Source organism: Oncorhynchus mykiss, chromosome 21 (genome assembly GCF_013265735.2).
Source record: "Oncorhynchus mykiss isolate Arlee chromosome 21, USDA_OmykA_1.1, whole genome shotgun sequence".
NCBI classification, from domain to species: domain Eukaryota; kingdom Metazoa; phylum Chordata; class Actinopteri; order Salmoniformes; family Salmonidae; genus Oncorhynchus; species Oncorhynchus mykiss.
Genome location: NC_048585.1, coordinates 33,381,885 through 33,398,559, shown reverse-complemented (window position 1 = coordinate 33,398,559; position 16,675 = coordinate 33,381,885). Strand labels below are relative to the sequence as shown.

At 41.1% G+C, this 16,675-nt stretch overlaps 1 protein-coding gene across 1 annotated transcript in view; it reads right to left on the bottom strand.

The window, feature by feature from the left end:
• The window catches only part of LOC110500284 (TBC1 domain family member 22B), a 186,062-nt gene that overhangs the window by 117,429 nt on the left and 51,958 nt on the right, over nt 1–16,675 (bottom strand). Inside the window, exon 9 of the mRNA XM_021577578.2 lies at nt 12,616–12,730. Within this exon, the coding sequence (XP_021433253.1) occupies nt 12,616–12,730 (115 nt within the window). The remainder of the gene's footprint in view (nt 1–12,615; nt 12,731–16,675) is intronic.

The following is a 16,675-nucleotide window of genomic DNA, read 5'->3' as shown; positions in this document are numbered from 1 at the left end:
CTGACTGTTACTTCTGACACTTTGACCCCCCCCTTTGTTCAGGGTCACATTATTCCACTTCTGTTAGTCACATCACTGGAAGTTATTCAGTTTATGTCTCAGTTGTTCAGTTTATGTCAGAGTTGTTGAATCTTATGTTCATACAAATATTTACACATGTTAAGTTTGCTGAAAATAAAGGCAGTTGACAGTGAGATGACGTTTCTTTTTTTGCTGATTTTATGTGGAGTAGCTACAATCTGAATTACTATCAGAAGAGTGGAAGATTATTCAACAACAAATGTGTATCTTAAAAAAAGATGACACTCAATTGCATCATGTCAAGTGCATTTTAGCGGGGTGACAAAATGATAAAGGAGCAATTTTTCATGGCGAGAAATCCAATTTATGCCTTTTTATAGTAGAGGAATTAACGTAATACCAAAATATTCAATAACCGTGATTATTATTCATGGAAAATGTATTACATCTTGACAAGGAGTTTTATCAGAACCATTCTCGGCTCCAGTGCATTTTATGGAATCAGGAATGATGAGAAAATGTGTGGAGAAAGTCTCAAAATAGATCTAGTGTTTCAGTTCCTGGCCATTGGAATAATGAGTCAGCTTCTCCATCATCTTAAAGAAGAAAATATTTCAAGACGTGATACGAACTATTCCAAGTACTGTACTTATTAGTATGATAGTGTATATTATATTTCACAACAATGATTTAAAATTTAAATAAACTAGAAATATGTGTGTAATAAATAAATATCGATGAAAAGCCCAAGTTGAAAAAGAAGTGGCTCAAGCCAAAACAGATTATAAATAACCCTATTTAAAATAACAGAGCAAGAGGCAAAAACAAAACTAAAGTTAAGAGTCTTTCTTTCTAATTGCTAGGCCTACTTCAGATGCACATTTCTTTACTACTGCCAATAAGTACTATGTGTGTGCACTGTTCCCTGCCTTCCACATCAGTCTACTAGACACAAACTTGGGTCAATGGGGAACTCCATCAGAGAACGATAGAAGAGGGGGATAAGAGAGAGCAGAGGAGGAAAGAGGGAGGGAAACCTCCAGTGAATGCCAGTGGCCGTGCAGAGGCAATTACTTAATGACTCGTTAGAGCAAATAAAGAACGTTAATCAGCTAAGCGTTAAAATCAGCGCCTGGCGATGGGAGACTGCGAACAAACCGATACTCATTAAATACTCAGCAACAAGACACACCACACTGATCCCCCACTCAATCAACAGACAGCACGACAGAGAACCAACACACCCCACTGACACTAAACTCAATCCACAGACCAAATGACAGACAGCCAGCTGAACCTCCGCTCAATCCACAGACACCAGATAGACTACCCCCAACTGACCCAGTGCTCCATTCACAGACACCAGACAGACACACACACACACACACACACCTCTGGCCCTCCGCTCAACCCACAGCCAGACCAAACTGACAGACAGTAAGCGTGATTCTCTGTCGTTCTGTCTGTTCATTGAGCAGAGGGTCAGTGGTCTGTGTCTGCGCTGTCTGTGGATTGAGCGGGGGATCCGTGTGGTGTGTCTTTAGACAGTAGGCGTGATCCTCACACAGTCGATACGGACCACTTAAACATGGATAAACTAAACCAGCCTGGTAGTAGCTGACAAAGTAGTTGGCTAAAGCTACAAGACTCTGATGGAGAGACAAGTAAAACAGAAGAGTGACATTTTGACTGCGATTCATGACATCAAAAGTCTCCCGTTTTAATCACATGGTGTAAACACAAAATATAGGCCCACTACTCACAATCACAGCGTGTTGACTTCAGTCGCTTCTCTGCTTAGTAGGAAGGGATCATCTTTAGCTTGCTGGGAGTAGTCCAATAGGGCTGTTGTACAAGCTCAATATGTGTATTTCTCTCTCGTCTACATAGTTTATAATTTAGGCTGAGGGGGAATTCCTCTATTCCCCACTCAAAATGTTTTTTCCCTGACTGCTCCGCCTACAATCCCCATCCCTCTGTCAGATGCTGAGAGTGACACACACAATACATTTTTTTTTTTTTTTAAACATTAGCACTGCTTAGAGTTTGTCAGAGATGCCCAGTGTCAGCTAGGTCTCAGACTGTAAACCAAACAGCCATGCTAACAACTTGCTAGGATAGCACAGCTAACAGAGCAGATAGATTCTCTTCACTTAGCTTATTTGGTCTTCTTTCACACTGTTCTGTTGCTGTTATTAAAACCAACCTTCATGTCTATGCGTCGGCTTACAGTGTAGACTCCGTCAGAGCTTGGCTATACGTCTGGTTTATTATTCTGAATAAAAACCTGATAAGTAATGTATTTGCCAGCTCTGTCACAATGTATCATTTTCAATTTCTTAAGAAGTGCACAGTTGGAGCTAGGAACACAAACAAGCATTTCGCTATACCCTCAATAACATCTGCTGAATATGTGTATGTGACCAATAAAATGTAAGTGATGGTTCACTTAAGACACAGTGAGCTCCAAAAGTATTGGAAGAGTGACACATTTTTGTTGTTTTGGCTCTTTACTTCAGCACTTTGAAATTATACCATGACTATGAGGTTAAAGTGCAGACTGTCAGCTTTAATTTGAGGGTATTTACACCACTTTTTGTATATAGTCCACCCCTTTTAGGGGAAAAAAAGGTATTGGGACAAATTCCCTTATGTGAATTAAAGTAGTATAAAGTTAAGTATTTGGTCCCATATTCATAGCACGCAATGACTTCATCAAGCTTGGGACTCTACACATTTGTTGGATGCATTTGCTCTGTTTTTTTGGTTGTGTTTCAGATTATTTTGCACCCAAGCGTAATTTTGTAGTAACTTTTATTGTAAATAAAATATCATACCCCCAAGACATGCGAACCTCTCACAACTACAATAACAGTGGAAGTTAGCATTATTGGGGGGATATTTGTGTCTGCAACTTTCTCACTCATTATTATTCACAACTCATTCAGGATTATCCCTAATCATGGTAGTAAGTATAAGTAGAAACATAAAAATAAAATAAAAATTAACAGCTAATGGGGATCCGAATAAGGGGGATTTCTCCCTCTGAGCTCCTCACTTCCACTCTTTTCCCCCCTTCTCTATCCTTCTCACAGCCTCTTCCAATCCCTGCCTCTGCTCCTCTCTTAGCCCGTCTCAGTCACTCACTGTCCCTCTATTTCCCCTCAATGCCAGGACCAGCAGGCAGGACTTGAGGTAGTTGAGAGCTCTGGACAGACAGGACTGAATGCCCACCTCATTCCTCCCTTTATTATTACATTCATTCCCCTCACCTCTCCACCATAACTCCTTGGCCGTGACACCATCATGGTGTTCTTGCCTACTGCCCACTGGCACACTGCCTGCTGCCCACTGGCACACTGCCTGCTGCAGCCCCCTTTATTACTCCTGACCGGACCCCTACACTCACTCACACAGACGCAGTCACAAGTTATATTATCCTTTTCCATCGACTTTGTACTGACATCACTATTGCTCCTGTATAAAGCCCAGCAGTACTATCATAGGTCATCTTCCAGGAAACACGTGCAGCTTCCTTCTGACAGCACGGATCCTCTCTCTACAGTCTCCACACTGACCATCAGAAAAAGACCAGAGCTCTTCTGTCCTCTCCTCCTGAACTTCATCCAATCCAAATAAAAAATGTGATACACATTTGTTTTTATAACATATTTTTTTTTAAATATCTTCACAAAATCTTCCTCGCCTGAATAGCCTCGTTTCACTGCCAAAGATAAAATTAAACCATCTTGTGTTCAGCGAAACACAATACAGGTAGCCTAGTCAAATAATTAACATCCAATCACATTAACCGTTACTCTCTCACGGGAATTCCACTAACGGTCCGTATTTAGCTGCTGCTCCTGTTGGTATCTGTACTGATGGTGCAAAAGCCATGACAGGGAGGCATAGTGGACTGGTAACACGCGTGCAAGCAGTTGCTCCCGACGCCACTTGGGTACACTGCAGCATCAACCGAGAGGTTCTTGCAGCCAAGGGAATGCCTGACAGCTTGAAAGACGTTTTGGACACTACAGTGAAAATGGTTAACTTTGTTAAAGCGAGGCCTCTGAACTCATGAGTATTTGACACGTATTGACACATTGCTACTACTTTTACATTTTTACCTTTGAAATATTTGGTTGTTTACTACACTACCTTACTCTGTTTAGCACATGGCTTCATATGTGAATCCTTAAATAGATGAGTCGGGCTAAAGATTAACTTCTTGGTGACGGGGCAGTATTTTCACGTCCGGATGAAATGCATGCCCAAATTCAACTGCCTGCTACTCATCCCCAGAAGATAAGATATGCATATTATTAGTAGATTTGGATAGAAAACTGTTTGAATCATGTCTGTGAGTATAACAGACCTTATTTAGCGAAAGTTCTGGACAAACCATTCAGATTTTTTTAAGGTCACAATTTTCAATGGGGAATCTAGATTTCTAAGGGACCTTCCTTAGAAATTTGTTGAGGTTTTTTCTTTGTGTAATGAAGAAGTACGGCCATCTTGAACGAGGGTCACTTGAAGTGTACTGTTAGATAGAGGCGTGTGACCAGAAAGCTAGCTACAGTTTGTTTTCCTCCTGTATTGAACACAGATCATCCAGTCTTCAATTTTATCGATTATTTACGTTAAAAAATACCTAAAGTTCTATTACAAAAGTAGTTTGAAATGTTTTGGCAAAGTTTACAGGTAACTTTTAGATATTTTATAGTCACGTTGCGCAAGATGGAACCGGTGTCGTTCTGGATCAAACGAGCCAAATAAATGGACATTTTGGATATATAGACGGAATTAATCGAACAAAAGGACCATTTGTGATGTTTATGGGACATATTGGAGTGCCAACAAAAGAAGCTCGTCAAAGGCATGAATTATATTTTTATTTCTGCATTTTGTGTCGCGCCTGCAGGGTTGAAATATGCTTTTCTCTCTTTGTTTACAGAGGTGCTATCCTCAGATAATAGCATTGTTTGCTTTCGCCAAAAAGCCTTTTTGAAATCTGACATGTTGGCTGGATTCACAACAAGTGTAGCTTTAATTTTCTATCTTGCATGTGTGATTTAACCTCTAGCGTCGAGCAATCCCGTATCCGGGAGCGTAATCATAGCCTCAAGCTCATTACCATAACGCAACGTTAACTATTCATGAAAATCGCAAATGAAATGAAAGAAATATATTCACTCACAAACTCAGCCTTTTGTTAACAACACTGTCATCTCAGATTTTCAAAATATGCTTTTCAACCATAGCTACACAAGCATTTGTGTAAGAGTATTGATAGCCAGCATAGCATTAAGCCTAGCATTCAGCAGGCAACATTTTCACAAAAACAAGAAAAGCATTAAAATAAAATAATTTACCTTTGAAGAACTTCGGATGTTTTCAATGAGGAGACTCTCAGTTAGATAGCAAATGTTCATTTTTTCCCAAAATATTATTTGTGTAGGAGAAATCGCTCCGTTTTGTTCATCACATTTGGCGAAGAAAAAAACCAGAAAATTAAGTCATTACAACGCCAAACTTTTTTCCAAATTAACTCCATAATATCGTGGCAAACGTTGTTTAGAATCAATCCTCAAGGTGTTTTTCACGTATCTATTCGATGATAAGTCATTCGTGGCAGTTGTGTTTCTCCTCAGTAGCAAACGGAAAAGTACTGCAGCTGGAGATTACGCAATAATTGCGACGGAGGACACCAAGCGACCATCTGGAAAATGTAGTGTCTTATGGTCAATCTTCCAATGATATGCCTACAAATACGTCACAATGCTGCAGACACCTTGGGGAAACGACAGAAAGTGTAAGCTCATTTGTGGCCCATTCACAGCCATATTGGGAGTCATTGGAACACAGCGCCTTTAAAATCTGGGGCACTTCTTGTTTGAAATTTCATCTTGGTTTTGCCTGTAGCATCAGTTCTGTGGCACTCACAGACAATATCTTTGCAGTTTTGGAAACGTCAGAGTGTTTTCTTTCCAAATCTGTCAATTATATGCACAGTCGAGCATCTTTTCGTGACAAAATATCTTGTTTAAAACGGGAACGTTTTTCATCCAAAAATTAAAATAGCGGCCATAAGAGACTACATTTTCCAGGGGTCCGCCCGGTGTCCTTTGTCTAAATTGGTGCGTAATCTTCAGGTGCGGGCATTTTCTCCTGGGATTCAGGAGAGAAAGCACACTTCCACAAACGATATATCATCGAAGAGATATAGTTAATGAAAGTTCGATTTTTATAGTAATTTATTTGACTTTGGCACTCTGCATTTTCCCTGGCTTTTGGCCAGGTGGGACGCTCCCACATATCCCAGAGAGGTTGAGAGGTTGTGAACGATGCTGAATGGGTGTAGACAAAGAAGAGCTCTCCAGTAGGTGTACCAAAATATTCAAGGGACATTTTCTCAAAAGTGGGGATATCAAAAGTTAACCTGTTGAGTCTATGGGGGCGCTATTTCATTATTGGATAAAAAAAAACGTGCCCGTTTTAAGCGCAATATTTTGTCACGAAAAGATGCTCGACTATGCATATAATTGACAGCTTTGGAAAAAAAACAGTCTGACGTTTCCAAAACTGCAAAGATATTATCTGTGAGTGCCACAGAACTGCTACAGGCGAAACCAAGATGAAACTTCAAACAGGAAATGAGCAGAATTTCTGAAGCTCTGTTTTCAATTGTCTCCTTATATGGCTGTGAATGCACCACGAACGAGCCTGGCCTTTCTGTCGTTTCTTCAAGATGTCTGCAGCATTGTGACGTATTTGTAGGCATATCATTGGAAGATCGGCCATAAGAGACTACATTTTCCAGGGGTCCGCCCGGTGTCCTTTGTCTAAATTGGTGCGTAATCTTCAGGTGCGGGCATTTTCTCCTGGGATTCAGGAGAGAAAGCACACTTCCACAAACGATATATCATCGAAGAGATATGTGAAAAACACCTTGAGGATTGGTTCTAAACAACGTTTGCCATGTTTCAGTCGATATTATGGAGTTCATTTGGAAAAAGGTTTGGCGTTTTGATGACTGGATTTTCGGGTTTTTTTTGGTAGCCAAACGGAGCGATTTCTCCTAAACAAATAATCTTTCAGGAAAAACTGAACATTTGCTATCTAACAGAGTCTCCTCATTGAAAACATCTTAAGTTCTTCAAAGGTCAATTATTATTTTATTTTTTTTCTGGTTTTTATGAAAATGTTGCCTGCTGAATGCTAACGCTAACGCGAATAATTTTGCACGCCCAATTTTTCAGTTTTTGATTTGTTAAAAAAGTTTGAAATATCCAATAAATGTCGTTCCACTTCATGATTGTGTCCCACTTGTTGTTGATTCTTCACAAAAAAATACAGTTTTATATCTTTATGTTTGAAGCCTGAAATGTGGCAAAAGGTCGCAAAGTTCAAGGGGGCCGAATACTTTCGCAAGGCACTGTAGCTCCGAGTCTCTACTTTTATCCAATATAAAAAATAAAATAAAACTTCAAATTTTGCTACATAGGACCGAAACAAGCCGGTTAGTCACAAATGTGGAATAAGTCAAGGGGTATGAATACTTTGTGAAGGTAGATTAAACAGAGTCAATACTGCCCCTAGTGGTAAGGCAGAGTGACACAGGTTGAGCAGTGTGTTACAGTACACTACAAAATCCTATAGCCAACATGCTAGAGCTACATTATGTAGGCCTACTGACTACCGCAAAACAAACCTACACTTTTGAGAGCATATTGGCCTGTAGGGGATATTTGTAACCACCTGAAGAAGTGGGAACTCAGCACACTTATCTAGCTAACTCTAAATATGATATTGTAGCTATATTTCCATGTAGGCTAATTGATTCATCTATCAGTAAATGTAGGCTAGTGTTCCTACAAAAACGTTCCAGACCTAGGCCTATAAGCTACTTAATTGTAGGCCTATTCACTGCAAATGGCATACTCCGCTCCGCAGGCGCACCAAAACCATACTAACTACAGCCTACACCAGTGACAAAGTGGTGCCATGAACTCAATGTTGAGAAATACATTATATGACTATCCTCTCTGTAACTAGACAGAAGTTGCTTTAAAAACTGTATTTTTCTCTCGAAAGCATTTTGAGCAACGGTAATATGCTTGTGCTTCTCAGAACCCATCTTTCCCTACTCCGTGCGCACAATGGGGAGAGGGAGAGAGTCAGCAGACGACGGGCAAAACAGGGACAGGCAGATACTTTCATAGCCTATGCATTATGTTGATTCCAGCTATCACTGTTGAACAAATAGTATAATATAGAAAAGGTGGATTTTTATTAAGATGCAAAGAGGAAAGCAGTGTCGTTCTTGTCAGAAAAATATTTTAACTGCATGCTGTTGTTCAATGCAGAGTAAATCTTGAGTATTAGGAACTGCCTGGTTGAGTGACAGGGGGTGGGGCTTGGTGTGTGGGATTTGGAAGCAGCCAAAGCATTAGTGTGCAACTACAGCCACCAATTCGGGGCTGCAGTTGCATCCCATTGTTCTTGCATGAACCCCCGCCCCCCACCCCCCTTGAGCAACCCACTGGTTTCTGCATGAAACACAACGTCTTAGTTCTTGCATCATCAAAGGAAGGAAGATAGACGTTTGTTTGAAAACTAGCAGCAACAAAGGAACAAAAATAGAGACACAAAAAAAGCGATAGCTTAGCGTTGTTACAGAGCGAAGGCAAGGCGAGAAGACAGAGATGGAACGGCAGCCTTGATCCTGTCTGATAGACGTATTTAGATGGTGTTGATGAGAGAGAAAAACACCTAGTGCAGGTGGCCATCTTAATAATTTCCCTGACAGAGGAAACTGTGATTCACATTTGACACAGCATGTCACTCAACTTCCTCACATCTTTAACACCTCTCTCTGGTGTTACAGTGCCTTCAGAAAGTACTGACACCCCTTGACTTGTTCCACATTTTGTTGTGTTACAGCTTGAATTAAATTATTTTGTCATACCCCATAATGTCAAAGTGGAATCATGTTTTTCAATATTTTTTACAAAATCCTTCAAAAGCTGAAATGTCTGAAGTCAATAAGTATTCAACCCCTTTGTTTTGGCAATCCTAAATAAGTTCAGGGGTAAACATGTGCTTAACAAGTAACAATGTATTGTATTTAACCTTTAGTTAACTAGGCAATTCAATTAAGAACAAATCATTATTTACAATGATGGCCTACCAAAAGGCAAAAGGCCTCCTGCGGGGACCGGGGCAAAAAAATATATATATATATATATTGGACAAAACACACATCAGGACACGAGAGACACCACAACACTACATAAAGAGAGACCTAAGACAACAACATAGCATGGCAGCAACACATGACAACACAGCATCGTAGCAACACAACAAGAAAACATGGTAGCAACACAACATGGCAGCAGCACAACATAGCAGCAGCACAACATAGCAGCAGCACAAAACATAATAATTATAATTAATAGTGTTTAACATGATTTTTAAATGAGTACCCCATTTCTGTACCCCACTACGAAACACAGGTGTCCTTCCTAACTCAGTTACGGAGAGTAAGGAAACCACACAGGGATTTCACCATGAGGTCAATGGTGACTTTAAAACAACTACAGAATTGAATGGCTGTGATAGGAGAAAACTGAGGATGAATCAACAACATTGTAGTTACTCCACAATACTAACCTAATTGACAGAGTGAAAAGAAAGCCTGTACAGAATACAAAACTAGCTAGATAACATTGAACCTAGTTGGGGGTGATTACAGTCATCTATTGGACTAGATAAAGTGTATTTTTGCTATTACTTTCACTCTTGAAATCTTTGGTTGTTTCCTACACTACCTTACTCTGTTTAGCACATGGCCTCACATGTGAATCCTTAAATAGGTAAGTGGGGCTAAAGCTTAAGAGGGTGTGAACGATACTGAATGGGTGTAGACAAAGAAAAGCTCTCCAGTAGGTGTACCAAAACATTCAATAGCCATTTTCTCAAAAGTGGGGTTATCAAAAGTTTATAAACTTTCAAAGCAGAATTACTTCACCATAGTTCCCCACCTGTAGTGTATGATGTACAATTTTCTAACTATGAATACTTTCTGAAGGTAGATTAAACAGAGTCAATACTGCCCCCAGTGGTCAAGCAGGGTGACAGGTTAAGCAGTGTATTACAGTACACTTCAAAAGCCTATAGCCAACATGCTACAGCTACATTGTGTAGGCCTACTGACTACCGCAAACAAACATACACACACATCTCTCAAAAGTGTATGTGCATAAGTGTGCGTGAGTGTGTGTGTAGCAGAGGGGGAAAAAAGGTTTGTTCTTCTATAGAGAGCAATAGCAATGGTGTCTTTTTGGGCAAAGCCTATGAGTTTTTGGATAAACGCAGAAGGTCTGCCAAACACAGGCTTAGGAGATTTTGTTCTATGAGAATCTTCTTCAGCTAAAATCCCCTTTTGTGAATGTTGAAGCATTTATGTAATTTAAAAAAGTACATAAAGCACATAAAGGCTTCATAATTTATAAAGGTCATGCTAACTGACTGATATCTCATAGAACAAAACGTAGATCTCCTAAGCCTGTGTGAACTTAAGCCCTTATGTTCTGCATTCATCCCAAAAACCTGAATCTTTCCGCATACATTTTCCCAGAAGGAGCAGCTGAATGAGGTAACTCATTTCCGGATTTTAGGACTACAAGCTGACAAGCACTATAATGCATGGTACCTGACAGCAGCAGGCACAACACAGCATGACTTACTGGCCTTTCTATTACATCCCTGTCATCATGGGACGGCAGGTAGGCTAGGGGTTAGAGCGTTGGACTGGTAACCGAAAGGTTGCAAGATTGAATCCCCGAGCTGACAAGGTAAAAATCTCTGCTGAAAAACAACACACACAAACAGATCCAAACACACACTAGCACACCTCCTTTCACCCTCCTCCTTTAATAAGAGAGAATCAGCTAAAACAGAAAGCAGCATTACCTTCAACAGTAATGTCCCCCAAGAGTTTGTACTAACACCTTGTAAAATGCTACTGAAGAAAAAGTGATTAGGAGTGTACAAACCCATCTACTTCAATTAAAGAGAGACAGGGCCTGCTAGTCAGTGGAGCCTTCTGACAAGATCAGGAGACTAAAGCCAAGTCCAACAACACACAAACACACACACAGGCAGCGAGAATCTGACTCAGAGAGAGATGTCCTACACTAACAGCTTTCAATTACTCTGAAATCCCCAACCCTCTGACTTCTTTCTTCTCTCTCTAGTGATGGAGAGTTCTTTCTTTTCTTCCCAAAGTGATAGAGAGAGGGAGCACGTTAAATAAAGTTGAGATTTGATCCCTTTCATTCATTTCAGTCAGACTGCGATGTTCATGCGGTCTGACAAATGAATGAAAGGGATAAAATCAAACTTTATTTAACGTGCATTTTCAATCACTCCAATGTCAGCCCTCATTAGGCTCTGTAGAATATTGGGAAATAACAAATGGCTGCCAGCTAGCTGTGACGCAGCACCATCAAAAGTTGAACTGAGTTTGTGTGTGCGTATACAAGATAGAGTGTGTGTTTGAATGAGTGAGCGAGCGAGCGCATGAGAGAAAGCCTCAGACAGAAGGGTAATTAGCCTGCTCATTCCCCGGCATGAACGCCCAAAAATCGCTCTATCCCTCTCGCTCTCTTTCTCTTAACCTCTCAAAAAAAACACGAGCGAAAAGCAACAGACAGCACATCAAACCATCGTGTTACGTGTCAGGCGGAGCACGTTTGAAGGTTTGTTGGCTTTGTAAGCTTCCAAGGCTCATCAGTAGCAGCACATGAAGATGCATATAAACAAAGCGAAGCAGGCCAGGAGACTTTGGGGATCTGACAGACCGACAGAGAGACAGGGTCTGAGTCAGAGACAAGGAAAGAGAGGGGAGTCAAAAGCAACAGAAATAACTATTTTCTGTTTCACGCTTCAGCATACAAAACAGCTGCAATCCCCCGGGTTCACAACCCAACTTCTCACCATGCCTTTAGAACAACCCCTGGAGTGGCAGAGGAGCCATTTATTCAAGCACAAACACACTAGAGTCCAAGCACGTGCATACACACACACAATCCCCCCACACACACAAACGTCATTTGAGATGCTTTACTCTCTGCAAATCAATGTTTGCGGCTCAGTTCAGTCTACACAGCACAAGAGAACATAGTCATCGATTTAATGAAACATTCATAACACAAATAATTTACACCACATAAACTCATACAGCAGGGACCCAGGCAAGCTCTGTTGTGAGAGGAGAGCCTATTAAAACATTTAAACTAGGATCTCTTCATGGCTTGGTATTCTCTCGAGTGAGGGAAGTGGACGCTACTATCTAGTATTTGGCTATCTACTCCAGTGATTGAAGAAAAAAAGAGGACAATTCCCTTAAATGAGAGAAGCGGCTAGAAGAGAGGGACTCACCAAAGTACAAACGCATACTATCTAGTCTTTGGCTTTGGCAATTCCCTTGAGTAAGGGAAGAGAGGAGGGAGGAAGAATAGGGAGGAAGAGGACAGAGGAAGAAACGGGAGGACAAAGAGCGAGGACGAAGACGGAGGAAGAGGGACTCACTGATGTACTCAAAGACATAGACGACGAAGAAAGGCGTGACGAGGTCGTTGATGCCCTGCACGTAGCCGCTGGCCGGGTGGCGGATCGCCCAGATGAACAGGATACGCTCAAAGATCTGACGGACAGACGGAGGAATACACAGGTCAGCACACACACTATGTATAGAGCACAGTACATAGAAGAAAATTGAAGCTACTTCTAGAATCAGTATGCGCAAGCTATCTTGTTAATATTTGTAAACTGAGAGGAATAAGTAAGCTTGCTTGTTTTAATGTGAAAGTCAAAGTCCCTCTCAAGGACGATAAAGTCAATCTAGCCATCTCTCCATCTAAGACATACCTAAATAGGAACAGACACAATACAGATGACACATCCATGTAAAACAGTGAATAATGTAGACTTATTATATTTGACTTTCTTTAACAAGGTCACATGACGGTTTCAAACCAACCGAGAAAAGCCCCATCCCATGCCCACCAGTCAATCAAAGAGCAATATCAGATTCAATTCTAAAAATTGACAAAGGTTTGATCGTGTTAGAGAAGTGAGGAAATTAGTCATAGGACATGCATGTGCGGTTAGCGTGCACACGACAACATCAATGTAAATGTCTCGTCGCCGTGCTGGACCCGTCTGTCTCTCTACTACTGCTGGATCGAGAACTTTGAACACGCTCACAAACTTTTCAATTTTCTCCCTTCTTTTCTTCTTTCTCTAATCTTTTTCTGGAAGGCAAACACCTCCATCTTCGTTACAGCCTCGGTTTTAATGTTCCACCTTGCTGCTGTCATCCCCCAAGAATTAAAGGAGGCTTGAAGTTCAGCACAAATCAACCACACAACACCCTGCGTCCCAAATGGCACACTATTCCTCCCCAAAAATAGTGCACTACTTTTGACCAGGTCGCATAGCATTCCTGTCAAACGTAGTGCACTATATAGGGAATAGGGTGCCATTTTGGACGCAACCTTGGATTTCCATTCTCTTTCTCATCCCTCTTCTAGTCTGGCCCCTGAATGTCTGTGCCTGAGTTCTGACATGTCAGGCGATGCATTACACATGCAGAGCACTTTCTCGGACGCCATGTTTCTGTCATTTTTCTAAATAAACACATTTCTCAAAATTGTGATCGCCCCGGCTTCCAAAAACATGTTGGTAGGCAGCCTGGGATGCTGGCGCGTTATGCTAGCTAGTATGGTTTGGCGGTGTCCCTTTAAAATGCTGTTACATGGACATTCACATCTCCCTACTGCTGTCCCCCCGCTTTCATCATCAAAGTCACATCTATCAAAGCGGGGCGGGGAGGAGGAGGAGGGGGAGTAAAGGCGGAGTGCTAATGTGAGTTTCTCCCTTTAACAGCCCACCCTCCCTTCTCTCCTCCCCATCCATGTCTTCCCCTTCGCCTCCCTTTCCTTCCCACGCTAATGCTCTCCCCTCCTCATCCCCCCCCGCTAGTCACCCACCGTCCCTCTTCTCTTTTTGTCCTCTCACTCCCTGAAACAACCCATGTTCTTGCTCCTCATCTCTCGCTCACCCATCATCTCCCTGCAGCTAGAATTCATGGCCAGAGCACCCACAGTCCGTCAGAAGCCCATCAGAGGGTGGAAAATAGACACTAAACCAGGTGGAGGAAATCAATGGCCAGAGAGAGTGAGTGTAAGAGAGTTAGGGAGAGAGGCCAATAGCAGATTCAAGAGACTGAAAGACTCTGCCAACATAATAAAATATTGTAATTAAAAATAAATGGATCAACAACAATAAAAAATGACACGCAGCAGAGTAACAGATGAGGTATGTTGACCTCGTGGTGGTAACTGATTAGATAGTGGTGTGATCAGAAGAGGACCGTGTTGAACAGTGTCAGTGTGTGAGGGTTAGGTCCAGACATTAGTGTGTTATGTTTATGCAGTGAACAGGCTGCCCATCAAGCCACAAGCACAGGGAATAAAGGACAGTGAGTGGTCAGTAAGCCTGGTCCCAGGTCTCCATGTTATTTTGCCCAAAAATGTAGTAGCGAGGAGTTGGCTTGGCTATTGCAGATCTGGGACAAGGCAAGCTTTACAATACAGCGCTGATGAAAAAAACATTTTAAAAAAGGGACAAAAGGCTACTAAAAATCATAGGACTGATGAGTTATGTTTTCATCCAATAGCTTGTGCATAATTCAGTGCACCATCACAGAATTATTTTAATTTGATCATGCATAAAAGCACAACTTGCTTGGATGAGCATTAGGCTTTCACCCCTCCGTCACCCTCTGCATCCTTCTCCTCATTCCACCCACGCTGCTACATTGCCTCCTCAAGGGAAATCATGAGGACAGAAATGTATGTATGGACACACGTGCGCTTCTCTCTGGCGCTAGCATCACTGCTAATGTGTGAACAGCATGTCTACAGCCATAGTGGTGCACCGAGGCCAAGTTTATGTCCAGTGCTGTAGGTCCCTTAGGAAGAGACCTCGCCCCACAAGGTGTAAAAAACGAAATGTTGCATTACTCAGTAATGTACAGTCTCAGGAGAGTCAGAGTACCTATAGAAAGTCTACACCCCCTTGAACTTTAATCACATTTTGTTGCATTGCAACGTGGAATTGAAATGTATTTATTTGTAATGTTTTGTAATTGATCTCCACAAAATACTCCATTATGTGAAAGTGAAAATAAAATGACTTTCTCCAAATGAACACAAAAATTATATAACTAAAATAGTAATTGCATAAGTATTCACCCCCTTTGTTAAGCAATCCTAAATTAGTTCAGGAGTAACAATTGGCTTAATAAATCACAAGTTACATGGACTCACTCTGTGTGAAATAATAGAGGTTGACATGATTCTGAATGAATACACCTTCCTCTATCCCAAATACATACATCTGTAAATTCCTTCAGTCAAATATTGAATTTCAAGCACAGATTCAAACAAAGATCAGAGAGTTTTTCAAAAGCTTCATAAAAAAGTGATTGGTAGGTGGGTAACAATAACAAATCAGATATTTAATATCCAGTACTAGTCAAAAGTTTGGACACCTACTCATTCAAGTGTTTTTCTTTATTTTTTACTATTTTCTACATTGTAGATAATTCGGCTTGTCACCAAAAGCACTCACAAACTTCTACAGATGCACAATCGAGAGCATCCTGGCGGGCTGTATCGCCACCTGGTACGGCAACTGCTCCGCCCTCAACCGTAAGGCTCTCCAGAGGGTAGTGAGGTCTGCACAACGCATCACCGGGGGCAAACTACCTGCCCTCCAGGACACCTACACCACCCGATGTCACAGGAAGGCCATAAAGATCATCAAGGACATCAACCACCCGAGCCACTGCCTGTTCACCCCGCTATCATCCAGAAGGCGAGGTCAGTACAGGTGCATCAAAGCTGGGACCGAGAGACTGAAAAACAGCTTCTTTCTCAAGGCCATCAGACTGTTAAACAGCCACCACTAACATTGAGTGGCTGCTGCCAATACACTGACACTGACTCAACTCCAGCCACTTTAATAATGGGAATTGATGGGAAATGATGTAAATATATCACTAGCCACTTTAAACAATGCTACCTTATATAATGTTACTTACCCTACATTATTCATCTCATATGCATACGTATATACTGTACTCTATATCATCGACTGTATCCTTATGTAATACATGTATCACTAGCCACTTTAACTATGCCACTTTGTTTACATACTCATCTCATATGTATATACTGTACTCGATACCATCTACTGTATCTTGCCTATGCTGCTCTGTACCATCACTCATTCATATATCCTTATGTACATATTCTTTATCCCCTCACACTGTGTACAAGACAGTAGTTTTGGAATTGTTAGTTAGATTACTTGTTGGTTATTACTGCATTGTCGGAACTAGAAGCACAAGCATTTCGCTACACTCGCATTAACATCTGCTAACCATGTGTATGTGACAAATAAAATTTGATTTGATTTGATTTAGTGAAGACATCAAAACTATAAAATAAAACATATGGAATCATGTAGTAAACCAAAAAAGTGTTAAACAAATCCAAATATATTTGATATTTGAGATTCT